Below are 26,675 nucleotides of genomic sequence, written 5' to 3'. Positions count from 1 at the left end.
TGTTGATTTACCATTTTGTTTTGAGCTTTACCGAAAAAGTTTATAAGTCTTAAAACCCGTGTCATGCTACGAGCCGACGGCGTAGTATATTTTTATTTGTTTTTATTAATCACACGATGCGTGACGCCGGAAACGGACAACAAACGATGTGTAAAAGAAGGAAAAATGGGAGAAGAAAAAGACAATTGCAGTGATTCGGCTTCGCTCAGACGAGCTGGAAAAATTTTGGCAAGGACTGAGGGATTCCATCCGGATCCTTGATTTGTCTGAAGCACAGGAACGAGATGAATCGAAACGGCAAACGATGTTCATGTCCATCGTCATGGGGGCATAGCTGGCCAAAATACCGATCCCAAACCGACTGTACCTGGTCTTTGACCAGGTGGGAAAAGCTTTTCTAAACTACAAACCTGGAAAAAACTGGTGCACTAAATGCAAAGTCGAGGCGGACAAAAAATTCAAGGAGCACGGAAAATACATACCACGGAAAAGAAAGACCTGCAACAAGCAGAAGGTAGAACAATTTTTAACTCTCAAGTCATTTCTGTTAGCTCTCGTTGTACCGGCTAAAACATAAACAAATATATAAATAACGAGGAAAATGTCATTTATAGGATACCGATGACCCATGAAAAGAACAGTGTCATGAAAATATTTTGGCCACCTTTTAGTTGCTCCATTGCTCGCACATGCGCAGACGTTTGACCGCTGTGTTACTGCAGACACTTGTTTGGGCTTTTCATTGTGACTCCTTTTTTGGGTCTAGTTACAAAATAGTGTTGAATATATCTGAAAGTCTGTCATTTATCCACAGGCTGCACAAGCGCAGAATTGACTTTTGATTCAATAGACAAAGGCGTACAAGACTTTGTATGGGAAACTTACTCAGTCTGCACGGTCTGTAGTGTTTTGGCGTGACCGATACTACGCAGTATTCGAACGTGACAGTAACTACTGAGTGAACAAAGTAGAATCAAGCACTTTTAAAAGGTAATGGAACTTGACTCTAGCTTCTAACTGTTCATGAAGACAGCCAATTTCACTTTACATTTTTGGGGATTGTTTATTTTGGGGTTGCCCATGGAAACTGTCAGTGGAGTTCAGTTGGTTTTACGACAAACATGCGGTCGGCATGTGCATGGAATTTAAGCTAATTTATAGCAGCGGGCAGGTCACGGAACATTAAACATTTCTTCTTTTAGAGGTTTTCAAATCTGGATCTTGCTTCTTTTGAAGGTTAATCCAAGAAGACGACTCTTCTATTAATATAAATATTCAGGTAAGTATCGGCTAACATACTTCAAGTTTGCAAATTTCACTGGAATTCGTAAACGGTCATTGACTTCAATTCTCAGCAAACAAAGTTATTGTGTCAAAATGCGCCCTTTAGCTCCTTTTTTGACCCTGTAAGATTTCATATCTGGAAATAGTTTCTTGCAATCATGGTTTCGGAGAGATATCACTAGAAATTGTTTCAAAATAACGAAGCGTTTGCTTTTCTTCCGGGTTTTCTTGCAGTAATCGGTTTCGTTACGCTCGGGTCAAAGGTCACGTTTTCAGGAAGAAGTGCTGCATTTAGTTCGCTATCTCAGCGCTCGCGATTTTATTTACCCAAAAATTTTATTTCACTAATTTGAAGAAGAAAGAATGCTCTTTCACACCAAACTAGTCGTTTTGGGAAAAGTCGTGTACCAGAACGCCTTTTTAGCATTTGAAAATAAGCTAAATGTAGACCTCTTGTAAAGCTGTCTTGGGTCGTTAATTTAGAAAATTCGTCAAATATTTAAGTTCTAATCAAATCACGATCTATTTAGCTCTAAATAGACAAAAAAGGAAGTACAAATACGACGTGCAATCAGTTTGTAATGAAGATTTTTACTTTTGAGTTTACGAGCCTCTGAATATGCGGCTCATTTTCGATGGATTTTGGCCGATTTGGGGCATCGAAACGAAAAAATTGCGGAAAAAAATAATTTTTGATTTATCGAACTTAAAACGATATTTTTGTAACTAGTGCCCGTAGGGCTTCATTCTGGGCAAGTTTGAAGAAATTCGATTTTTTCGCTATTTCCAAGTCTAGTTGATATTTAGGCGAAGCTGCTCTTAAGGTCTCTATTAGCTACACAGCTGATTTTCGTGGCGCACTTCTCAATCATGCATTGACTATGTCTTCACTCGCGAGCGCACAATGTCTGAATCTACCGACCAATAACACCTCCGTAGATGACCCAAACCGAAGATGTCCGCAGGTATCCGAAAAGGTCCGAAGATTATCCAAAGATTGCCCAAGATGAACAGAAGTTTTTCAGATCATTTTCCAACATTACTGGGAGTTTTGCAAATATTTTCGGAAATTTTCGAAGATGCGCTGCGTAAAGCCCTATTTTCTCGTGCAATTATCTTAGTCTTTGAAATATTTGCTCGTGCTTATTTATTCCAAATCACACTCGAAATCATGAGATTACTTACACTTATGGTGCTTTTCTTTACATTAGCAAACTTTTCATTTGAAATTTGAAGTATAACACGCATCAAAAAAAAAAAAAAAAATTACGCAATAAACCATGACATAGGCCTTTTAAAAACATTAGTCTTGCTTCAGTTGTATAAAAATCGTAATGTGCCATGTACTCATTAGCTACTCAGTTTACGAAACATCTTAAGCTGGCTTTGATCGCGATAACCACACGCGTGATTACTCGGGGATCCTCAATCGACCTGGAAATTAAACCTCTACAGCGTATTGCGCTCTAGAAGTTTATGATTTAATGTGGCTACATTGGATGCAACACTGGCTTTGCAGGGGATCAGAAATTCTGAATCTTCTCCTGTGTTCTTTGGGGGATCAGAAATTCTGAACCCTTTCTAGAGTTCTTTAGGGGGATCAGAAATTCTGAACCCTTTCTAGTGTTCTTTAGGGGATCAGAAATTCTGAACCCTTTCTAGTGTTCTTTGAGGGATCAGAAATTCTGAACCCTTTTTAGTGTTCCTCGGGGGATCAGAAATTCTGAACCTTTTCTAATGTTCTTTGGGAGATCAGAAATTCTGAACCCTTTCTAGTGTTCTTTGGGGGATTTGAAATTTTGAATCCTCTCTTGTGTTGTTTGGGGATCAGAAATTTTGAATCGTTTTCTATGGAGGTACCTCTCGAGACAAGAAATTCAAAAAAATCATTTGGTGTCTTATGCGTGACTTAAACATTACATTTCAGTTCAAATAAAGAACAGGAAATTGCTTGGAAGAATTTTTTAATTCCTTGCAAACAGGGAAACTTTTCCTCTGAGTTTTAACACCAGTTTAAGATTCTTAGTATATTGCAAAATTCGTCTTTGGAATTAAATGGCAATCATAGATTTCCGTCTAAGCTCCACGTTTCACTTTAGGCCAATTTTGCACTCATTTCCAACGGGACTTCCAAGCCTGCAACGTAAAAATAACTTTTCTCCGAGACAGGTTTCTATTTTACACCGAAAAAGTAGCCATTTTTGAAGTGGTTCTTAGTATTTACTCTGAATTTTATCAAATTGGAACACCACATTTTAGTTTGGAAGGCGTTGTATACGAGTTGGATCATGATCTAAACTGAAGCCTCCTGACTGGTTTTCTTTGTGCCGTGGTGAGAAATCCTATTGTAATTTTTCATCGTCAGCCATTGTGTCTCGATCAAAGAGGTAAAACGATTAACAGAAATATATGTTCTTTTTTAGGACAAGGTGACTGGTGATTGCGTTGTATTTTCCATTCTTCATATCATTTGAATACGTTAAATGCGAACGAAACAGAGAAAAAGCTCAAATCTTTCAGTGAAAAATCACGTGTCCTTTTTCTTTTTCGATTCTAGGGGTGGCAAGTGGTAAACTCAATACTTTACGAGAGCCTCCGAGAAGACCGAGAAGAAGTTACAAAAACAATTTCAAGTCGGGGAGGCTCACTAAATTTGGCAAAAAAAAAAAAAAATTCTTCGAGATGCGTATTTTTTGAGAACCCATTCAGTCAACGTCCTTTTTTTGTCTTTGGTTCAGCCCTTGTTTTGGGCCATTCTAATAGCCAACCCTCTATAAAGTGAAAAATTGTTTTAAAAAAAGCAAGCTTTAGGTTTGAAGATCTTGACAGACATTCTTAAGTTTACAATTCTTCTCTACTAACCTTCAGCTTATGGACTCTTCTGCTCTCTCTTGACGTGTTGATGTGAAGGGTGTTATCTAAGAGGTGAGTTATATCTGCAACCACGCATTGCTGCGTAAATTTGGAATTCTTACCTCGGAAATCGTTGATAAGTAGGAAACTCTGTGTAAGAAGCGGATACGTTCTTTTTTCAAAGGAGGAGCCATGGATGAAAGGGAGGAATGTCTTCATCAGCTTAACAGGCCGCCCACCTCCATGTTAGTGTGTTTTCGCGCTGGTACTAGCAAAACTTTTTATGCGTAAAAGATGTGAACGCGTCGCTTGTTTTCTTTTAACTGAAGTCAAATTTCATTTTCTTTTTCTTAATGTGTTTTCGAGTGATATAACAGAGAAAGTATAGAAATGCGCTAATCGAGTAACTAGATACCAAAACATTAATGTTTTTCCTTATTATAATGGTAATTCCTAATTTAAAGAAGTTTAATCGTGTGATAGGCATCAGAGAAAGTAAGATACAGTAGCGATCGTAAATGATATTTTTGCCAAAAAATCAGATGGCTATGGAATGCTATTGACAGATTGAAACCTAAATATTAAAGAACCGTTTAATTTGGGCATTTTGTTTTGGGCTTATATAATGCTTGCACCAAATTCTTCTGATTTCTGGGAGGGAAAATTTGGCAACAGTTCGGTAATAACAAAAGCAATGCCTGTAATGATGTTGTGACTTGCAGTGACCATACTAGCCAATACTCTATTTAATTTGGAATGTATTGGCTCATAATCTGATCCTTTATATCTTTACTATAGACATACATCTCTTTGTTAACTCGGGGCTCTGTGAGAAAAATTTTCCGACGTTTAAAACTTTGACCGCTAAAAAAGTTTCTGACGGGTCCAAGATTAATATTTAACGGAAAAGAGCATATTAAAATAATAAAAAAAAGTTACAGTTTATTGTGGCCGTTGATCGTCGAGATGTCCGTTAAGTAATCTAGATCTTAGGAAATCCTTATTTTCTCGTGATCTTGTCAAATCTCGCTCTATAGCCAGATGTGTAGGCTACAAAAAACAGCCTTTCACGGCCCCTGAGAGTGTCGTGAACTCTACCTGGAGATTGACAGGTTGTAACCAGGACGTATATTGGACAACCCTGAATAGATCTTTTTCACATGACGCTATCAGGGTCTAAAATCCAAAACTAAAGAGCTGCCACAGTTTTTATCCTCATCCAGCATAAGTGACGCTAAATTTTAATTTTTTTTTTTTTTACAACGTTTCAGCTCAATAGCGTGCTTCGTTTGGAAAGAAGTGCATTTTTAATTTCAGTGTTATGGCGGGGAGTTTATGAAGTTATGATCGTGTTTAGATTTTTCCTGTTACTTTTGAGTCATTTGAAAAGTTAAAGTGTTAAAATAGAAAAGAGTTTATGTAAATGTCTGTTTGTCCAGTAGAGATAATCAGTGGCTTAGATATTTAACTAAAGGTGTGAAGTATATATGAAATAATTCATATTTGCGCTGCGGTTGTAGATGAAAGTGAAGAATGATCATCGCAGTAAATTTTCCAATTTAAGCAATTGGAAAGAAGAAGCCTGAAAAAATCAGGGCTTCAACGGGACTCGAACCCGTGACCTCCGCAAATACCGGTGCGATGCTCTACCAACTGAGCTATGAAACCACACATTGGTCCCGTTGAAGCCCTGATTTTTTCAGGCTTCTTCTTTCCAATTGCTTAAAGTCTGCTTCAAGTCTTAGTCTGCTTGAATCCCTTTTTTGTTACTGAGAACCTTTTGAATGAGATTTAATAAACTATTCTGCCGTAAATACTTGTCGAGATACTTAAGCAATAGACCACAAGTTCTTATGGTTTATAGGCTGATAAACCACGCGGGATGTTAGAAGAACACGAGAAGAATTCGTAAATCACGAGCTGCAGGCAAGTGGTTTATCATGCCTCTAAACCATAAAAACTTGTGGTCTATTGCTTTTATATAATAATTCAGAAGACACGCGAAATTTTCATGAGTTTACTGGCGCAATAAACCATAGCTGATTGACCAATCAGAGCGCGCGCATTCATTTGATTATTATATAATATCAGATAAAGAATACGATGTGGTCAATTTTGCCTTTTACGGGCCATTTATCTCGACATCAGAGAGTTTTAAAGTTTCTCCAAGTGGCAGCACTCCACTTTCTCTATAGAACACGGCGATTAAATGATTAACCTCTGAGAAAATTGGCAAGGAATGTCACAAGACCACAGGAGTTACATGTTTCTTTTGGGGGGAATTTTGGCCAGGTTACATAATGAAATGTTCGGTCTCAAAATTACGATGTTGAAGTCACTGATCAGTTCTCTAGAGAAATTGTATCGATGTATCAGCAAATACTCAGAAAGAACATAAGAGAAATATATGGATATTTTTAGGGATAATTTACGTAACGGGTTTGGGATTGAGGAGGATTGGACACCAGCACTGCGCGGTGGTATCACAACTTAGCATTATACACATCAACCAGATTTTACATGTGAAGCTGATGTGATGCAATACATAAGATTAGTCTTTTACGATGTACAGAATACTCTTCAACAAGATTAAAATACTTTAAAGCATAGTTAATAGAGAGAAATGGTTGCGAAGCCTGGAAAACATCAAAAGAGCAAACATAGATGCCAAGATTAACGTTGGAAGGTCCACACCCGTGTACAATCTTTTGTTTTGCGTTCATACATTATGCATAAATTACGTTACCGAAACGTTCCCATTAGTCAGTTCCTCAGTCAGTAGTAGACAACTATTGTGTTTTGTGCACGATCGAGGTCAAAAAAGTTAACAAAAACATGCAACAAAGAACTTTGTCGGGTTTCATAACCATTCTGCAACACTGACGGGGAAGGGGGTGGGGAGACGGTGGGCTTGTGATGGATGAAAGAAAATTAAAAATTGACCAGTATGTGCCATTTGTGACACAGCTCTTGTAATCTGTGGTTGGCAAAGTTACACCCCCACTAAGTAAATCAGGTGCTAAAACAAAGTCCCACGATCACGACGTTATCACGTGCGGTTTCCCGCTGTTGCAGCGCTCGTTAAATATGTACAAAGATTTCGAGTCCTCGTTGGTTAGTTATACGGCTTAGTTTGTTCTGATTGGTTATCTTAGAGCAGTTGTCAATAAGATATCGTAAAACCAAAACCAATGCAATCACTATAGCGAATTACATAGACAATTCAATGAACCAACCAAAACTTAAGTGAATACATGTAGCTAACGGAAAGCGCGGGAAAATGTGTGCGAGTGAATCACAACTGGTTTTGGGTTTACAGTCAACTCCCGTTATAGCAGACACCTTCGGGACCGCGATTTGGTGTCTGTAATAGCGAGAGTCCGTAATAGCGGGGTGCGAGAAAATTTTTATGTTATAATATTTGGACAAACTGGACGAACTTATTCATGGCAGCGAGACTGCAAAGAGGGCCCTAAGAGAAAAGATGAAAAAAATTTGATTGGTGGACAGAAGAAGCGGAAATCGGCCAAAAAAGACAAAGACAATCTTAAACAGCAGAAAAAATAGACTTGATATGTGTGCAAATATTCCAAGATGCTGCTCGGTGTCCGCTATAACGCGAGAGAAAACAATAAAATTGTGACGTTGGGACCGAATAAAGTGTCCGTAAGTCCGTAATAGTGAGAGTCCGTAATAGCGGGAGTTTGTTTCAGTCAAACGTCTGTAACTTTCGCCGGGGATTTAGCCGCTGTCCCTAACAGCGGGGTGTCCGTAACAGTGAGGTGTCCGCAAGGCGGGAGTTGACTGTACTACTGATTGGATAGAAACATGCATGGCGCGAGCTGTTAACTTAAAATAGACAGCGCATTGAATTGGGAAGGTGTAAGAAATGCATGTCGAACGCCGGAAGGAACGCGCACGTAACACATGGTTTAACAGACTAAAAGCCACATCTGGATAACTGGTTTGATACTGAATAATTAAAGACTGCAAAAATTAATGTTTTCAACCTAACGAGCTTTTAGTTAAAACTAATTAGGCAGAGGTCGCACTTACACTCTCGATATTTACATGGGTATAGATTCTGTCATTTCAAGCTCGCCACATGTGTGACCCTTTTTTGGTAACCAGACCTAACTATGGCCTAAGAACCTAAAAATCAAAGAGGCCAATGGCCTGATTCAGGTTATTATTTTGCTTCATGTATAACAAAGATAGTATTAACTCAATATTTTCATATTTGGAGGGAAAGTAAAGGCAGAGGAATGGCCATCTTTCTTTATTCAGTTGAAACATAAAGAATAATTGACCGTATTGTCAAGACCTTGGAGCGATATCCCGCTCCCAGTACTGCCCTCGCGCTTGGTTAATTAAGATATTAACAATTATTCCACGGGCGCGCGTTGGATATGAGATGGTAGATAGCCAACGAAGGCGCGTTGCGCCAAGTTGGCTATAACCATCTCATATCCAACATGAGTGGAATAATTGTTTTACTAAAAACGCTCCCAAAATATAGAAAACTAAAATAAAATAAAAATACCCCCCCCCCCCAAAAAAAAATTACGCGCTCACTTACCATATTTGTTGAGCATGGTATAATGTTCATATACCATGATGGCTAAACTAATGACTGAAAACTCTTGATAAAACACTGTAGCCCTCGCTATTTGTGTGTACTCTGCTGAGTGGAGTTGGAAAATAACCACCTTAATCTAAGACAGACTGACCAAGAAGACGACTTCTCACCGAACGCAAAAAGTGTTCTGGAACCTGGCTCTCTCTCTACCATAAACCCTCTCCCTTTTCTTTTTCTTTAATGCTGTTGAAACTCCCTTAAGCGACCGCCCAAGATTTCATGCCTTTGTGGTTGCTTACAGGAGATGGTCGCTTACGAACTTAGACCATACTGGGTCAAAATTTTGCCTCATTAGAATATGGTAACTGCCGAGACCTGCCCCATGTGCTAATGCCGAACCAATGTTTTATTCTTGTGAAAAGTCAATTTTAAGAAAAATATCCGTTACTTCCCATGGAGAAACTTTTAGCTCTAAAAGTGGTCACAGTCGCTTACGAGAGGTGGTCACTTACATGAAGCTCTAAATGTGGTGATTTGACTTGGAAATTTTTGGTATTTTGGAAAACTGGTCGCTGAGGAGAGGCGGTCGCCGAGGAGAGGTGGTCGCAACTGGAGGTTAGACTGTGGTTTACTTTTAGCATTTCCATCACTCAAACAACTCTAGCTTTGATGCAATTTTTAATTTGACAGTTAAAAGCTGGTTTCACATGCAAGTAAACTTAGTCATCAAACTTATTTTACATGCAAGTAAACTTATCCATCAAACTTATTTTACAAACAAAACTTTGCCATCAAACTTGACCAACACTGATAATTGGAAATTACCAGTGTAGACGATATTCAGTCTTCAACTCTACAGATCTTGATCTTCCACTGGTCATAGTCTTACTGATACCTACGTTACAATATTTCTGTGATCACTTGGAGTGCAATCGTTGATATGAATATTTGGAAGATTGCAGTTGTTCTTCTTTTCCTTTCGGTTGGCCCTGACCGGGATCCTTTGCCTTGTGGTGAGCGCCATGGTTAGCTGCTGATTTACGTGGGACGTAATCCTTGCTGGGTAAGGACCACACAACTTTCCGCCAATCGCGATGTTTGTTATAGCAAGCACAATACGACCCAGCGTATTTCCAGTCGCAACCTTGCCATCCCCAGTCTTCCCCAGTGTTAGCGTATGCACTTTCCTTAGATGCTCCTGTATCTTGTTCCACGGTCTTGTAGTGGACACAAGTTTGGCCTCGGCAAGAACACCAAACGGGTTTATAATGGCAGTCGTCGTCGCTGTGGCAACCCTCTCTAGCGAGAGAACACTCGAATTCTGAATACTTGTCTTTGGACTTCTCGGTGTAGTCGAATTTCTGTATTTGAACTTTGTTATTTCCTTTTCCACCTTTTACGTATGGACAACCATAATTCAAGAAGCCGAGGTAGTAGTACTGCAGGTTTAGGCCGCGGACGTAGTTGGGTGATCCTGATGGAAAACGGCCTTGTAGAACTTTCCAAACGGCTCTGAACGTGTGCTGGACAGATGAATGTGTGTCTGCGGCTTCATTCATAAGCTTTTGAATCAGTTCCTTAGACCTGTCGTGTAACAGCTGGCTACGGGTTTCCCTGCTTCCTCCTCTAATGAACAGTTTATCAGTCGTACTCATATCGCTCGCTTTAGATGATTCACTTTTACTTATATTTGCGCATGCAGAGACACCGACCTTTCCAACGGATGTGGGGCCTGCGAAAGAGACGCAGCTTTTCACCTGGAAATCTCTTTCACTGTAAGACTCAGAGCTCCGTGAAAACGACATTTGTTTTATTCTTACTCCACGCGGGACACGCCTCTACGCACTTTGTGCTAGGTAGTCTCTGCTTAGGTGAGGACCTGGGAGTTTTTTTTTTGTGGTTTAGGCTCTTTTGTATGTTATAATGGATCTTCCGGTCAAGCCTCCGTGCTATGACTCTAAGCCTCCATGTTTGTGTATGAAGTGCTACGTGTATGACTACGAATGTGATTTGTTGTCTCGTCCTGCCCTTGAGTTCTCACTTGATGGATCGTCCAGTTTGTCTACTCGTCCGTCTTCTACTGTTGCTGTTTCTACCTGTGGTTTAGTTAATATTGATGTCCCTCCTGTCGACTCTGTTGCTGTCCAGTCCAGCTGTTCTGTTGAGTCTGTTGCTGTTTCGCCTGCCCGTCCGAGTTGCCCTGCTGTTTCCGTCGCTGTTTCGCCTGTTGGCTCCAGTCCTGTTGACCCTGTTTCGCCTGTTTGTCCCAGTGTTGATGTTTTGCCTGCCCGTCTTAGTTGCCCAGCTGTTTCCGTCGCTGTTTCGCCTGTTTGCTCCAGTCCTGGTGAACCTGTTGCAGTTTCGCCTGTTCGCCCTAGTGTTGATGTTTCGCCTGTTTGTTCTAGTCCTGTTACTTCTTCTGCTGCTTCGTATGTTCAGCCTAGTCGTCCTATCAGTTCCGTTGCTGTTTCGTCTGCTTCACCGCCTAGTTGTCCTGTAAGTTCTGGTCCTCCTCGTGTTTGGCCTCGTCCTGTTTTGCCCAGTCGCCCTGTTAGTCCAGTTGCTGCACCGTGCCGTTTGCTGCCCAGTTTTCGTCCACCTGTTTTTTCGCCTGTCGTCCGTCCGCCGTTGTTGCCGAGTTGTTCTCCGTTTTTCCCGTTGGCTTGCTTTGCCTTGGTTATGATTCCTGTCTTGCTGCCCACTCCGTTTGGTCTTGTTCTCTCGTTTTTGCCTGTGCTTCGTTGAGTTTGGACTGTCGTTTTTGGACTGATTTGTTGTTGTTGTTTGGTCTCGGTTTGTTTTAGTTGCATATTGGTGGCGAACCTATTCTTATAGGATTAGTCTGTTGACAGGTGTCCCTTTTTGGGTCACCTTTCGCCGTTGCTCTGGAACAGTGTATGTTTGTCCTGTTGTCCGACGTTCATTGCCTGTTCGTCCCTCGTTTGTTTGTTTCTATGTTTTTTGTATGTAGGGGCGGGGTTCGATCCCTCGGTGAGTTTGACGTGCTGGTGCACCCCCGTTTTTTGGTGAACCGTCGTTGTTTGACGGGCTAGTTCTGTTCGACTGGCAGGCATTGCACTCTCCCTTTTTAGGGTGGCCTGGCCATTCACCAAAAAACACAAAAAAAACACTGTTGCGGAGCCCCCGCGTACTTGGTGGTGTTCGCCAACATCAAGATGACTCTCAAGATCACTGAATTTCTTAAACACCATCTGACATCTGACATCTGACATCCATCAAAAATGAATGTTAATAAACTTCCACATAAGGGTTGGTAAAATACCTTGAATCTGCGGTATGAAGATCACACGATTACACACCACGCCCACATGCCCCCATCCAAAACGAAAAAACTCGTAAACCCTGACCAACCAGCCGGAAGTTGTATTGCTAAGCAGCTTTGTAAAAAAATGAGCAAGTTTTGTTAATGGTGTTGTTTTGAATTTTGTGTAATATTCATATTCAGAACAAACCATATTTCATTGCGGCAGGGTGTCCGATAATCTCCCAAACCGCACTCGTGAAATGACTCATGGGAAAATGAAGTCTGTATTACCGTTAAGGCACTCAAACGTAAACAATATGCAGTGGTTACAACATAAAATCTTCAAAGTTAAAACTTACGCGAACCAACGGGTGTAGCTTTTCCAAAGATGTTTATAATTTCCCTGGCTAACTTGAAATGAATTACATGGGTTCCAGTCACCGTCACTGGTGATTTTGAAGATGCGAACTGATATCGCCGTCACAGCTGTTTAGGGCTACACATTCTGTAAATCCACGACTACTTCCACACGTGTCACTTGTAACTGCTGAGAAGGAACACAATGCTGCCATTGCAAACAGCAGAAACGACGCAAAGCGCAAAAAATAAAGTCGTTATCTCTTGCGTAAACTGAGTAAAACGCTGTCGACGTCAGACTTCTACAATTTGCATAATTCAATTTTAGCACAAAGGGCTACGCAAAAATAGCAACACGAAAAAAAAAAAGAATGTTGAATAAAAAAGGCAAAGCTTCCAAGCCATTTGTAAAATCAAATATCAACAGTAAAATAATTTATTTCTCAAGTATCCAGGACTGGTATTGCTTTTTAACGCGCAATGCAAAATAAACAGAAAGTGGATAAGGAGAGCCGCCAAAATAACTTTGACATTCCAGCGGCCGACTGAAATCGACATCTTATCTGTACATCTGAGGTACATTCGCGGTACACTATTATTTTTTTTTCTTGGCAATAATCATATGACAAACACTTTTACTTCTTAAATATGTTTAATATGGAATTTCTGTATAGTCCAAGGCCTGTGATGACCCAATTTCAGCAATTGTGTTTAGGCGAAACTTAAGGCAACTCACGCCGCAGCAGTTAGCTAATAAATTCTCAATTTTGGAGGAATCTTTGGTGAATTTAAGGCTATTCATACCTTATCCCGAACAAAGAGTACGTTTTGAGAATAATTGCTTCAAGGTAATATTATTTTATGCGGGAAACTTAAGAATTTATGTGGGAAACTTAGGAACAATAATCGGTGCAAAACTGTGTCACGCAAGCTTTCGCGTCTGAATATTAGCTATGTTGATCGTACTCCTGTAGTTCCAAAAGGGTAGTGCCCAAAGTTTTTTTTCCTGTTCCCGGTACACTAGCCCTAGTACTAAACATGGATATTGGTCAGGGCTCCAGATCACGTTATACTTTTGAGAAACACTCCTTCAACCAGTAGTATGCTCGCTAAAATTTTGCAAAGGCCTTCTGTGGGGCATTTTCAAAAAATCATAATTAATTTTTCTTGTGCCCGATTTTAAATATTTTACCGTTAATCGAAAGAAAAAACATGAAATAAAATTATCTGTAAGTTTTATTGTATTTGAGTAAAAGCGGAAATTTTCAGCTCCTTCAGCGCAACGCCTAAATTTGACTCGAAACAGAACGGTTTTTACGGTTTTGGACCGTACTCGGAAATCGTCGCCAGAAATATTGAAAAATGGCACTTAAAGCCAAACTATTGCTATTTTTATTTATCATATGGACTAGCTGTCTCACACAGAAAATTTGAAGAAATTCTGTTTTCGGCCGAAAATCGAGTGGTCGGTTCTTACACGGACAGCCTCTTAAATATGTTCTCAAACATTTATCGACCTTAAACACACTTGAAAACTACAGATACATAAGTTCGATGTACGTTTTCACCAATTTGTCATGTTTTACTGACTGTACAGAACACGCATCGGCGGGTACTCTTATTCATCTACAACAGTCAATTTATTGGATTTTTACCCAACAAAACTGAGCAGTATCTACGGACATAAACTTTTACTTTGTCGCGTATTGGGCCTTGACAAAACATCAAGCGTTGCTTACGATTCGGGCGAAACTCAAACTTGCAATTATTTTTTTTTTACTGTTCGGTTGAGATAGACTCTGGTGAAATCCTCGCAAGCGTGTGGCAAGAGGAGGGAAACTTTGAAGTCCTGAAACGCTACTATATCCAAATATATCCAACTAGTGTTTTGCTGTGTTTTGGAAAAGCTGCTAATCTTCAACATATGCAAAACGTAAGTGAAGTAATGTGGAGCCCTTGTAAAACAAGCTGCGGAACAGAACTTGGTCAGTGATATAAAGCAGGACATAACTAAATTTGACACTGTCTCACTTCACTCAAACTGGAGCAGCTTAAGACGAAAACACTGAAGCAAAATTCCACCAGACATGAAAGTATCGAGTTGTGGGCCAAAAGCATCAAACATTTCGGGAATTTCGGACGCCATTTCCCCGCGCTATATCCGCAAAAATCCTCGCAGCATGTACGCGCGTGTGCCGCACGGGATGGCGCAATTTGTTCTAAAAATAGAAAAATTGTCCCATATCATAGGGACAGCCCCAATACTAGAAATGGCGCGCGCTTATGGTCTCCGTCCCCGATTATGGCTCCTGACCTAACCTAATAAAGAAAACCTATTTGCTCTTGTCTTTTGTTTTTATTAATATAGCTAATTCTTTTTCGGCTTATCACGGTCTTGCTTAGAACGTTTTATTTTCAAGAAAAATTCATATTACTCTCAAAACGCCTTTCGATGGAATTTTAGCTCGTGGTTTTTATATAATGATATGTTTTACGTTCATAAAACCTTGACAAAGAAATTCAATCAGCTCAGCTACCACTAATTAGTTTGATAATATTTGCGAATAGGGGATAGTCAAGCCTTTGATTTTTCATTCATATTCGTTTTTCCTGGGGTGAGTTTCAGCAACAGCTAACTCGTTTAGAAAAAAAAAGGTTTTTTTTTCCAGTGTCGGTGCATGACAATTGACTAATTCATTGTTGATATAAATGCCTCGGAAGTATTAGGTGACAGCATCTCAGCATCGAAACCATCTCAATTAATTACTTCATGTATTGTTTTCTACCAACCTTACGATACACGATCCTTCCGATTTCTCTTGATCTGCGTTGATATGAACTGAGAATAGATTTGCTTTCACAGAATATGAACTGTCAAGTTCAAACTCTGAGCCCATATATTGCTACCGTGTAGATTTATAGGTGTAAGAAGCGGATTAGCTCTCTAAAAGGATGTTGTTGAAATTAAACGGTTAATTGGAGAAAACTGAAATTTTCATGGTCAGCTAGTACCCACATTGTGTCGTAAACATTACACGCTCTAAAACTCTCTCTCCAATCCAAAATAAGAGTTAAGCTCTCATCTTGAACTGGTGAAACTGGTAAAATTAAACAATTTATAGATCAGTGTTACACAAACTAGTTTTTTTTTTTGTTTTTATTCATTCCCTTTTCTTTAAAAACGTAAGTACAAAATAAAGGAGGTTGAAATAGTTAATTCATACAGGAAACTGGCTGTTTTGTCAGTTTTTGGGAAGCTTGTTGAATGTTCGAAGGTTACAAGTTCAAAAGTCGCCATCAACCTGTGACAGACAAGAACTTGGTTTTTAGTTAATTTTATTCAAAGGTATGTCTTGTAAACTGTATAGTGGACAAGTAGCCTTTAGTTAATTAACTCAGTTGCTACAATCATAACTTTTAAAACGGAACAAATGGCTGATCACAAACCAAGATTGTTTTGCAGTGGTTGAGACCTCGCGCTAGTTTCTCTCTTGAGCTGTTTTCTCGTAGAATAGTAGTAAGCCTTTTAACGAGAAAATTCAACAATACCAGGAGCTCGTTTTAATGATTGTCTAGAGTTTGGGCGAATTTATATAGCACGTGAACCCAACCTGTAATCATGTCAAATTCCAAAATCACTTCTCTAGAAATAAGCACAAACAATACAACTCATCTCGGACATGGCCAGTTATCGGCCGCCTCAGACAATAATTATTTATGTACGTGCGTCTCCAGTCTTAAAACGGCTTGTCGTCTATCAGTTCAACGCCCTTTAGAATACGAAACTCGGGAAACCTAAGGGCCGATTCACAAGGTACGACTTTGTATTGTCGCATGCGACAAGCTTATGACAGGTCTACGACATGGCTTAGGACCATTTACACGCGCTCGACATTTTCACTTTCAAAATTAAATATGCAAAAGCTTGCACCGGGATTTGCGGAGCGAAATGACTAACAAACGGTAAACAAAGCTGTCCTACGCTTTGAAAAAACTTTCTAACGAGATGTTTTTCGCTTTACGACTTCATGTGAATCAGTCAACAACAACTTCGTCCGTCATTCTGAGGTAAGAAAACTTCATCTTCGTCCCTTACTCAGTAAAAATTTGTCACCAAATATGTCATTAATTTTTCTGTCGATTTCGGCTACGATTGTCGCAGCGTTTTAAAACATGCTTTAAAATCCTACGACAATTTCTTGACGTACATAACAGTCGTAAGCGAGTTGTAGGTTTGTTTTACACGAAACAATTCATGTCGTAGACCTGTCGTAAACTTGCCGTACGCGAGAAAGTCGTATCGTGTAAATCGGCCCTAAGAACGCTGCTAACTTCAGAGGATTCGTGTCTGTTACAAAGATCAAAGTCATTCCAAGATCATTGCATTCAGCTCAGTGTTTAGTAAAGGTATAGGGGTGTGACAGATACGACTCATAACCATTGTATCCACGTCACTGATTGTCACTGATCTTTACTTAATCAAAAAGTTCCGATTAAAAATGTCCTCTCTGTGTTAAGTAACACAGAGTTTTCTGTTGGTGAATTAGATTAATCTCTTTCTACATCTATGGTTAAATTAAATTTGATTAATTTAAAATTTACTTGTCAAGTAGTTGAAAAGCACATATGGACAACTTAATAAGAACGGGCAAGCCCTTTCAAAAGCAAAACATGATTTCATTTGAACAATTAAATGTTCAGCCATGCAAGAAAATAAAGGAAGAGAAACAGGTACCATATTTTTCCAGTTGAAGCACTACGAATTCGATTTCATTTAGTGGAAAAATAATATTTGCTGAGTGGATCAAAGCCACTTAAAATTAAAACGTCTAGAACTGGCTTGTCGTTCGGATACGTACTAAGGCTAGAAATGTATAAGTGTAGAGAAAAAAAAAATAGGTTTCTTGTTCTCACAGGGTCCTCGTCAGACCTTTTATTCCTGAATAACCTTTTATTTGTGAATACGTTGTGTTATCAGCCACAAAGAAACTGGTATCAACATTTAAAAATGACACGGAATAGTGAAAGCATCAATTTTAAGAAAAACTGGAAGACGGCGCAACAGAGCCACATTTATGAGTGACGGAGTAAAAACTGGTCTGAAGGGTACACTGAAATTATTCAAAGGAGTTTGGAACTAATACTTTAACAGCTGTTTTTGTGTTATTAATAGTTTCCTTACCACTAATCTTTTTCCACATTTATAATTAAAATGTGTTGTACCATCAAACCAGGAACATGGAACATGCTGGCGCATATCGAAACATGCCAGAACGCTAACGACAACATGAAAATAATATTATTAAAGCTATAAGTAATCTTTACCCAGGTTATTTTCTATTGAGCAGAGGATTGCCTTAAAGTATGAGCTAAAGAAAGCCCAGTTTGTCTGCGGTTAGCTTTCATTTGTTTTCAGTAATAAAACTGAGATTTTTTTTCAGATAGTTCTGGGTTTTTTCGACGGTCGAGTTTGAAACCCAATTGTTTCTCCACAGATTTTTAGGTTTCAGGTCTTTGGTCTTCATTTTGGTTCTTGTAATCATGGGACTGCCTCCATTCCATAATTATTCTACAGTAATTGTTTGTTTAAGTTAAGGGTGATGCACACCCGGACTTTAAACCAATTTGTCTAGGTCGTATAGACAGTAATTTGTATCAATTGAACGTAATTTAGAACGCGAGTACTTTTTTTTTTTTAAATTATTGAATAAAAATTAATTGAATAAAAAAGTGCGTAAAATATTGTTTTACCACTCGAAAATAAGATAAATATCTTCGGGCCGCCAGGAAATATTCTCTCCATATAACCAATTTCATTATTTGTTTATCAACCCTTGATCTTACAAGTGATTGCCTACTCACTAGTTGCACTTTTACTCCCACCTACTACCATTTCAAATAACTCTGCGGCGGAATGGAATAAAAGTACAAGTATGCACACGTACGCACTGCGGACCTATATATATCAGAGAGGACATTTTTATATAAAAAATTACCAAGACATTGCAGCTCGTTCCTCTATTCCATCTATGGCTCCGCCCTTACGGCCTAATATATATGGGTTATTAACCAAGTGTGAGGTCAAGATGGCTGGATATTGGCCAAGTTCTTTTTTTGCGTGTTTATGGACCGAGACGGAGTCGAGGTCCATAAACCCGCAAAAAAGGAACTAAGGCCAATATCAAGCCATCTTGACTGAACAAGCTTGGTCACAAAGGATTTATTATATGGCTTTCGAGGAAATTTTTCTCGCGGGACACGGCGGGTAGTCCCGGGCGGGCAAGATAGCTCAATCGTGCCCGCTCGGGTAGCCAATCACGGCGCAGGATTTGGTTCATTTTGCCCGCTCACGGAGCTAGCCATATAATAAACGGAATTAAATGCTTCTCTCTGACATATTGAAATAAACAAATTATCTAATGCAAGGACTATTTAGTTGTCAAAAGCTCAAAAGATAAGTCATCTTCCACCTACGCGTCAGCCTTCTAGGGCCACGATTTAAATGTCACGCAACGCGAAAGCTTTAAGAGTTAAAGCTAATTAAACGTGCTCTGTTACAAAGCGAAAATTCCTGTCAAGCTAAAACTTTGTGAAACGTTCCGGCTTTAAGGGTTTGTTGAGACTAAAACCACATAAGAATAGGTATGTTTTCTGATTTCCAAGAATGATATTAAACGTCACATGAAAACCAGCAATAGCTCACTTTGGATGCTCGGTCCAGGACTCGACCGTTAGATTTGGCCACGATTCTTGCCTCAGTCTGGGGTCAAAAGTTAACGGTTGATTCGTGACCGAAGCTTCGAATCCAATGGAATCTTTTTCTTTCAAACTTATTTTCTTTGTGGTACTGAAATCACCAGGATATTTGATATATTCATCGTCGTTGAAACATAAGAGGTAGGTATGAACTTCGTCTGATTTTAAGCGACCATTTGGTGCTCTCAAAAATATGCATCAGTCTTTCAGTATCTTGCTGTTATATTTTGTTATATCTCTCGTTTATATCTTTAGCATTTGACTGACCGCTGAAAACGATATCCCGGAAATGGCTTCAGTACAAAAACGCTAGAAGACAAAGATACCAGGTAGGTTTAAAACTTTATTGCGTTATCCAGTTCGATCGAATTCCAAGCAGCTCTTGTCAGTCCACGGTCCAAAGGTACAGAATCTTAAATTAGTGCTCCTTGGATATTTAGGAGAAGTAAGTTTACAGACATCCAAAATTACTACCAGGTTTCTTTGTGTTCAATGCTGTCCAATATATGAGAAGTGGTAATCTTTTAAAACCAAACAACATGGCGGCTCACGCGAGACCGAAAATCACATGACCCTGATGTGCAAAGCTACTACTTCATGTAACGAACACTCGATACGTGATAAACTGACAAAACTTGATAAACCTTGTCCATGACAAAGCGACGATCGCATTTTGGTATGTGTGCCCAGGAAAACGGTATTTTTACAAGCATGAAAATCTTACAAACATGAGAATCTCAAAACATGATTATACCATGGCATAACTGAAATTTAAAGTAGCGCCCATTCAAAACGTGTCGGTCAGTTTACAGACTGTAAAAGAGCATGTTAGCTACTTTTTTATAACGGGCACAGCGACTTTTTTTTTAAAAGAAGGCGCGTCGGCGACTTTATTATTTAGTACGCCAGCGATATTAAATAGTGTGACAGTCGTGACTATTTTAATTTCGATCAAATATGGCTTGTTGCAGAACGTGTGCAATCTTCTTTCGATCTGTTTGATGTTTTCTACACTTGTAAGAAGTAGTTATACGGATGGAGTCTTGATGAAGCCCTTCCTGTCGCCTAAGTGGGTTTGGTGGGGGGGGGGGGGGTGGGGAGAGGGGGTATAGGTGGCAGGAAGATTTACATATAAGGCGAGGTGACTTCAGTAACCACTCTTCAAAAAAGTTGTGAATATGTATTTTGGTCGCTGACATAGTGTCATACGTCGATTACCCGCTTAAGGGCCTCTTCATATGAGCCCGGTAACCGGGCTGGCTCGGTTACCGGAACGAATTTTGTTGTCTGTTCATATGGGAAATTTCAGCCGGGTCTACCGGGATAAAATCCAAGAAGCACAACCAAAATGGTGGAACATAAACTTTTATCGTTCGCGGCTGTCGCAGCTTTGAGGACTCTTGTAACTTTACTAATAAAGCTAATTCGCCTACTCCTAAAGTGGAGAACATACTAGGCAAAAATTATGCTATTTTGGCCGCTATGTTGCGAAAGCGAAGCTATTTCGTCTAAAAAGTTGCGTCCCGGTTTCCCGGGCTGGAGCGTTCATATAGGAAAATTTTCATCCCGGTTACCGAGATCTCGTTAACCGGGCCAGCCTAGCTTCTCATATGAACACATCGAAATTTTTGCGAGATCTCGTAAACCGAGCCAGCCCGGTTGACCGGGCTCATATGAAGAGGCCCTAAGTAACAGTAACATCAAGATGTTCCTCGTATGCCACGATACGATTACCTCCTTTGAAGTGAATTTTTTTTCTTTGTTTGTTCCTAGCACGGCCAACGCAAAGCCTATCGGTCGAAGCTGACTGTCTTTCTACCAGGAACCCTCTCTCTTTAGCATTTCCAGTCAAACAACTCTAGCTTTGATACAATTTTTTATTCGACAATAGAAAGCTGATTTTACATTCAAGTAAATTATTTAACTTTGTCATCAAACTTAGCCAACATTGAATGTTGGAAATTAACCGTGTAGTCGATATTCAGTCCTAAAATCTATAGACCAGAATTTATTTTCTCGTGGCCACAGTTTTAAAGTGCTTAAAACCCCCCAAAATATTTTTCGCTCGATAAAATCTTTGTATCGAGCTAAGAAAAATGCCACATTTGGTTAAAACCCAAACTATTTTAATTTTTGAGTAAAGATCGGAAAAATCGGACTTTTTCAAAACTTGACCGACCCGCAGTATCACTTAAAGAAGTCTGGGTATAACGCTATTTTGACGTCATTCCAGGCCATCAATCGCCTTGTTCAGGACAGTCTTTGCTTCGGTTTGAAGATCGAAAATGCGGCCGGATAAATGCATGTTTTTCGTATGCAACAACGGGTCAATAAACGGGATCATGATCCCCTTACCAAATCCATATGACAGGACTGATAACATGGATAAACGCAAAAGAAAAAGGAAGTCGGTAGACTTCGTTAAATTAAAGCGTGCACATTGGGAACCCATAATATACACGGGTGTGTTCGAAACACTTTCGAGATGAAGATTATGTTTATTGGCCTCTCAAACGCTAATTTCAAAGAAGGCCGCGAAAGGGTGATTTAATTTTTTTGAGTTAAATAAACGTTCCTTTAACAAAATGTTAAACCCTGAAAACACCGAACCCATAACGAAAATGACCGGAGGGATACGACCAAAGGCCTTGATGACTTCATTAGCTTAGTCCCATTCTCCCCTTTGCTCGGTCGTGCTTCAAAAGACGCTCACTCTACTTCATCAATTCATAAAGAGTTCGGGTTTGAAATGAATGCAAAATTTTTTTCAGCAGTTTTCTCGGTTTCATGCAAAGATTTCACTCAGTGAAAACAATTTTCGAGGTTATAGGTACTTTAACTGATACCTACGTTACAATATTTCTGTGATCACTCGGATGATAATCATTGATATGAATGTGTGGAAAATCAGTTACAGTCATTCTTCTTTTCCTCTCGGATGGCCATGACCGGGATGCTTTGCCTTGCGGTGAGCGCCATGGTTAGCTACTGAGTTACGTGCGACGTAATCCTTGCTGGGTAAGGCCCACACAACTTTCCGCCAATCAAGATGGGTGTTTTTGCAAACACACCAAGACCCAACCAGCTTCCAGTCGCAACCTTGCCATGCCGTGTTCTCTTTAGTGTCAGCGTATGCATTTTCCTTAACTATTCCTGTATCTTGTTCCGCTTTCTTGTAGAAGACACATGTGTCGCCTCGACAGGAACACCAAATGGGTTGGTAATGGCAGTCGTCGTCGCTGTGGCAACCCTCTTTAGCGAGAGTACACTCGAACTCTGGATACTGGTCGTTGGACGTCTCGGTGTAGTCAAATGTCTGTATTTTAAGTTCTCCACTTTTCACGTATGGACAGCCATAATTCAAGAAGCCCAGGTAGTAATACTGCAGGTTTAGGTCTCTGACGTAGTTGGGTGATGAAAGCGGCTTTGTAAAACTTTCCAAATGGCTCTGAAGGTGTGCTGGATCGATGAATGTGTTTCTGCGGCTTCATTCATAAGCTGTTGAATCAGTTCCTTAGACCTGTCATATAACAACTGGCTACGGGTTTCCTTGCTTCCTCCTCTAATGAATATTTTGTCAGTCGTGCTCATTTCGCTAGCCTTCTTGGATTCAGCATCAGTCACATTTGCACACGCAGAGACGCCGACCTTTGTTACGGCCGTTGTGGGGCCTGCTAACGCGACGCAGCTTTTCACCTGGAAATCTCTTTCACTGTAAGATTCAGAGCTCCGTGAGAATGACATTTGCTTTATTCTTGCTCCACGCAAAACGGAAGTAACAATATGGGAACCGTAATGATCCAAGAAATCATGATATGACCTCCACGAATTCTTCAGCCAGGGTTTTTCAATCTTCAACGGCAATCGTTCTAAGGTATCCATAAAGCTTTTCTTGAACTCGAAGCTTTCGTCATTTAAACAGTCTTTGTCCAGATGGATCTTTTCTGATAATGCCTCGACGATTAAGGAAATTCCACTCATATTCGATTTTCTTGAACTTGTCTTCTGTGTAACACTATTGAGCGTAGCGCTCAGGGAATAGGCTGACTCCAGTGAGGCATCTAATCCAGCTTGGGAGGCCAATTTTGAGTAAAAAGACTTAGTACTTTGATAATATTCAAAATGACTTCTTGTGGAGTTTAGGTTTTCTTTTTTGTAGCATTGTGAAGGGAAAGCCTCAAAAATGCTTGCTTCGCGTTCCTTGAAGTCCTCCAGTAGGTTAGTTTTTGCGAGGTTAATGGCTTTTCCAAGCTCTGCTGTTTCTTTGGTCTTCGGAGTTCCTTTGGTTTCTTCGGTTCCTCTGCCACCGGGTATAGCTAAGCTTGTCAGTGAAATGATAAGCATCAAAGGGACAAACATGGCTCCTTGGTGTGCTGTCGGCCTACACGGACAACAGTGCCGATCAAATAATGGAACCTGCGTAAAACATAACAAATGAGGCAGTTGATTATTTGTGGTTCTTAGATACGTTTGCACGTGAGCATTGATACAACATAAATTGTTGGTTCCGTCGAAGTGTTTAATTAACAGAAATCAACCAACGGCATGCTCACGTTCAAGTACGAGCCTATTATTTGATATATTTCGAAATGAGCCCGCTTAGCGTCTTTAAACTACTTGCTATTAATCACTACATACCTAAAAACTTAAGATGACAGTTTGTATTTCTCGTTTTCCCCAGTCAATACCGCGAATTCGTGATCTCGTGTATCGCTCAAGCTCAGGGAGTCAAGGGCTGCCGTAGTTTGAGAACGCAGGTTGATTGTACATGCGGTAAAATTTTCCTCACCAACGTGCTATTTGTTTTTTTTTTGGAACGCAAGCAGTAATTTAGGTAAAAGCTGATAATTTCGTGGTGCCATTTAATTTGTAAATTTGCATGGCGTCCGATGTTTAAAGGAAACGAGAAAGATAAAAGCTTACTTGGTAAAGAACCATTGTTTTGCACGTCGGTAAGGTTAAATAGATATAATGGATTTATTTTGTAGCATAATTTCGGCAAACTACCGATCCACCGATCCACTCGGTGATTTCTTTCTTGGTTTCGGTGAGTTCTTGTCAACTGCTGTATTTGTTCACCATTTCATCATGTCTTTGGTGATTTGACGGATAACTAGAAGATAATCGACTAAATCTTGTGTTAAGTTTATCAGCATTAATGTCATCTCATAAGGATGACCAAGGGAAATAGATATATTACTCTCCATGCATTATTACACATTGGAGACTTTTAGATCGTCGAAATCCACGAAACGACGAACCAAAGGCAGACCTCACGTTTAAAATTTTCGACTTACGTTTTGAACTTTACTGAAGAGGTAGGTTTTTACGTAAGACCTTTACCTCAAGCTTTATTGCCTTAAATTTTATTTTATGCCACGTATAAATTCTAAATCGAATAAAGTAACCCTTTTTCTACAAATTGGTTATAGTGTTTAGGGAAATTAAAAATTACCTAGCCTTTTGTTGCTGTTTGTAGGCGAGGCACTCAACCTAAGTAGAAATCCAATATGGCGGCTGTTTTTTTCCAAAATCGGCGTTATTTTAACACTTTCCAATTTAAGGACGGAATGATTTCTATTCGCTCCAATTTAATCCAGTCTAAATCGACAAACGTCTAAACGGCGAACGTCAAACGTCTAACCTTAAACCGCACTTAGACGTTTGAGGTAAACGTAGATCTTAAGGTCTCTATTAGCTATACAGCTGATTTTCGTGGCACACTTCTCAATCATGCATTGACTATGTCTTCACTCGCGAACGCACAATGTCTGAATCTACCGACCAATAACACATCCGTAGATCACCCAAACCGAAGATGTCCGCAGGTATCCGAAAAGGTCCGAAGATTATCCGAAGATTGCCCAAGATGAACAGAAGTTTTTCAGATCATTTTCCAACATTAATGGGAGTTTTGCAAATATTTTCGGAAATTTTCGAAGATGCGCTGCGTAAAGCCCTATTTTCTCGTGCAATTATCTTAGTCTTTGAAATATTTGCTCGTGTTTATTTATTCCAAATCGCACTCGAAATCATGAGATTACTTACACTTACGGTGCTTTTCTTTACATTAGCAAACTTTTCATTTGAAATTTGAAGTATAACACGCATCAAAAAAAAAAAAAAAAAAAAAAAAAAAAAAATTACGCAATAAACCATGACATAGGCCTTTTAAAAACATTAGTCTTGCTTCAGTTGTATAAAAATCGTAATGTGCCATGTACTCATTAGCTACTCAGTTTACGAAACATCTTAAGCTGGCTTTGATCGCGATAACCACACGCGTGATTACTCGGGGATCCTCAATCGACCTGGAAATTAAACCTCTACAGCGTATTGCGCTCTGGAACTTTACTTCCTCTATAGGAGTTGGATCATGATCTAAACTGAAGCCTCTGACTGGTTTTCTTTGTGCCGTGGTGAGAAATCCTATTGTAATTTTTCATCGTCAGCCATTGTGTCTCGATCAAAGAGGTAAAACGATTAACAGAAATATCTGTTCTTTTTTAGGACAAGGTGACTGGTGATTGCGTTGTATTTTCCATTCTTCATATCATTTGAATACGTTAAATTCGAACGAAACAGAGAAAAAGCTCAAATCTTTCAGTGAAAAATCACGTGTCCTTTTTCTTTTTCGATTCTAGGGGTGGCAAATGGTAAACTCAATACTTTACGAGAGCCTCCGAGAAGACCGAGAAAAAGTTACAAAAACAATTTCAAGTCGGGGAGGCTCACTAAATTTGGCAAAAAAAAAAAAATTTCTTCGAGATGCGTATTTTTTGAGATCCCATTCAGTCAACCTCCTTTTTTTTTGTCTTTGTTTCAGCCCTTGTTTTGGGCCATTCTAATAGCCAACCCTCTATAAAGTGAAAAATTGTTTTAAAAAAAGCAAGCTTTAGGTTTGAAGATCTTGACAGACATTCTTAAGTTTACAATTCTTCTCTACTAACCTTCAGTTTATGGACTCTTCTGCTCTCTCTTGACGTGTTGATGTGAAGGGTGTTATCTAAGAGGTGAGTTATATCTGCAACCAGGCATTGCTGCGTAAATTTGGAATTCTTACCTCAGAACTCGTCGATAAGTAGGAAACTCTGTGTAAGAAGCGGATACAATCTTTTTTCAAAGGAGGAGCCATGGATGAAGGGAGGAATGTCTTCATCAGCTTAACAGGCCGGCCACCTCATGTTAGTGTGTTTTCGCGCTGATACTAGCAAAACTTTTTATGCGTAAAAAATGTGAACGCGTCGCTTGTTTTCTTTTAACTGAAGTCAAATTTCATTTTCTTTTTCTTAATGTGTTTTCGAGTGATATAACAGAGAAAGTATAGAAATGCGCTAATCGAGTAACTAGATACCAAAACATTAATGTTTTTCCTTATTATAATGGTAATTCCTAATTTAAAGAAATTTAATCGTGTGATAGGCATCAGAGAAAGTAAGATACAGTAGCGATCGTAAATGATATTTTTGCGTAAAAATCAGATGGCTATGGAATGCTATTGACACATTGAAACCTAAATATTAAAGAACTGTTTAATTTGGACATTTTGTTTTGGGCTTATATAATGCTTGCACCAAATTC

At 39.5% G+C, this 26,675-nt stretch overlaps 2 protein-coding genes and 1 pseudogene across 2 annotated transcripts in view; all 3 read right to left on the bottom strand.

Annotated features, from left to right (window-relative positions):
* Positions 1 to 15,194, bottom strand: part of LOC149118325 (DELTA-thalatoxin-Avl2a-like) — a 33,135-nt gene extending 17,941 nt beyond the window's left edge. Inside the window, exon 1 of the mRNA XM_089293807.1 lies at positions 15,129 to 15,194. The gene's annotated coding sequence lies outside the window, so the exon portion shown is untranslated. The remainder of the gene's footprint in view (positions 1 to 15,128) is intronic.
* LOC149118326 (DELTA-alicitoxin-Pse2b-like) lies at positions 9,378 to 10,536 on the bottom strand. Its single transcript, XM_089293795.1, has one exon. The coding sequence runs from the start codon at positions 10,519 to 10,521 to the stop codon at positions 9,634 to 9,636; it is 888 nt and encodes a 295-aa protein (XP_089149921.1). The 5' UTR covers positions 10,522 to 10,536; the 3' UTR covers positions 9,378 to 9,633.
* A 6,817-nt stretch (positions 15,195 to 22,011) lies between the features above and the next one.
* Positions 22,012 to 23,453, bottom strand: LOC149118324 (DELTA-alicitoxin-Pse2b-like; annotated as a pseudogene).
* Positions 23,454 to 26,675: the final 3,222 nt, after the last annotated feature.

This window comes from Orbicella faveolata, unplaced genomic scaffold (assembly GCF_042242905.1).
Source record: "Orbicella faveolata isolate gen_17 unplaced genomic scaffold, um_ofav_v1 contig_1, whole genome shotgun sequence".
NCBI lineage: Eukaryota > Metazoa > Cnidaria > Anthozoa > Scleractinia > Merulinidae > Orbicella > Orbicella faveolata.
The sequence above is the reverse complement of the archived record's forward strand: the minus strand, read 5'-3'. Positions and strand labels throughout refer to the sequence as shown.

Excerpts from the sequence above, each read along its gene's own strand:
- LOC149118326 (XM_089293795.1), bottom strand. The coding sequence starts at position 10,521 with ATGTCGTTTTCACGGAGCTCTGAGTCTTACAGTGAAAGAGATTTCCAG.